The 1,231-nt window shown below is 37.4% G+C and overlaps 1 protein-coding gene across 4 annotated transcripts in view; it reads left to right on the top strand.

Moving 5' to 3' along the window:
• The window catches only part of usp5 (ubiquitin specific peptidase 5 (isopeptidase T)), an 18,412-nt gene extending 17,195 nt beyond the window's left edge, over positions 1-1,217 (top strand). For 2 of the 4 annotated variants that reach the window (XM_014013451.1, XM_014013452.1), the window contains exon 20: positions 990-1,217. In XM_014013451.1, coding sequence (XP_013868905.1) covers positions 990-1,083 — 94 coding nt within the window. In that variant the 3' untranslated portion in view covers positions 1,084-1,217. The remainder of the gene's footprint in view (positions 1-989) is intronic. The other 2 variants (XM_014013454.1, XM_014013453.1) reach the window with 2 other exon arrangements.
• The last annotated feature ends 14 nt before the right edge of the window (positions 1,218-1,231 follow it).

Here is a 1,231-nt window from a genome sequence, read left to right as displayed (position 1 = left end):
CCCAGAGCCAGAGTCTGACCCAGAGCCAGAGTCTGACCCAGAGCCAGAGTCTGACCCAGAGCCAGAGGAGAATAAAGATCACCAACCTGCAGGACTGTTGATTCACAAAGTTAGTTAGCTGGATATCCATGACCTTCTTTAAGTTCTGCAGCAAATACTGTGATATTATTGTTCAGAAAACATAACAGGGGATAGAGAAAACTGAACGTGTTGAAAAATATGACTCAAACAGAATATAAAGATATCTATGCAGCACAAATTCAACTTTTCTGCACTCCTACAGACTCCAAATACTTCATTGATCCCTCAAGTAAAAATAAATAATTGGATATTAAAGAAACTCTAAATTAAAATAAAATTTGAACAATTTAAGGAAAAATGTATACTGTATAAAAATATAAACCTTATGAAATATAGGCAGTCTTGTTCATATAAAGTAGTAAAGAGCTAAAAAAAGTGGATTTGGCTCAAAAATGAATGAGAGATAAGATGGCGTCGGTGTACGTGGCAGGCCGTCTCTCGCTGTCAGTTCTGTTTGTTATCCTGCTGGTTCTAACCCTTGGTCTGTTTTATCTTCTTTTATTTTTATTTTAAATTTTTATCTGTTTTTATCTTCTTTTTATTTTTTATTTTTTTGCTGATGTTCAGCACTTAGTTCAGCTGTGGCTGGTGTTGAGGTGCTTTATAAATAAAGTTGATGATGATGATGATGATGATGATGGCGGTATATGTCCCCTATTAAGAAAGACACAACTGTTAAAACTTTGAAAAATGTCTAAAAAATAAAAATAAAAGCCACATCTGACAAATATTTGTTCTGACCGTCGAGTCAGTAATGATAAAACACAGTCAGATTGTGCTTCATTGCTACAGCAGGGGGCAGCAGAACCCCAAGTCCAAAATAAATCTTACACAGCTTCATGTCAGAAGCAGTCTTAAAGTACTCCAACAACTGCAGCGTTTTAAAAAGTTTTCTTTGTGGTTGACAGGTGGGTCATCTTCAATGATCAGAAGGTCTGCGCTTCAGAGAAACCTCCCAAAGATCTGGGTTATCTTTACTTCTATCGCAGAGTGTCTGAATGAGACAACAGCAAACTCACGACAGCAAGCTCTTACAAACGCATCAACCTGCTTCACAACTGACAAAACTGTAAATAATTCCCCCAGATTTGCCTGTACACACTTAAATAGATTGGTGTAAATGTACAGCTAAGGGTGTTCGGGGGGGGGG

This window comes from Austrofundulus limnaeus, unplaced genomic scaffold (genome assembly GCF_001266775.1).
Source record: "Austrofundulus limnaeus strain Quisiro unplaced genomic scaffold, Austrofundulus_limnaeus-1.0 Scaffold101, whole genome shotgun sequence".
Classification (NCBI taxonomy): Eukaryota; Metazoa; Chordata; class Actinopteri; order Cyprinodontiformes; family Rivulidae; genus Austrofundulus; species Austrofundulus limnaeus.
The sequence above is the reverse complement of the archived record's forward strand: the minus strand, read 5'-3'. Positions and strand labels throughout refer to the sequence as shown.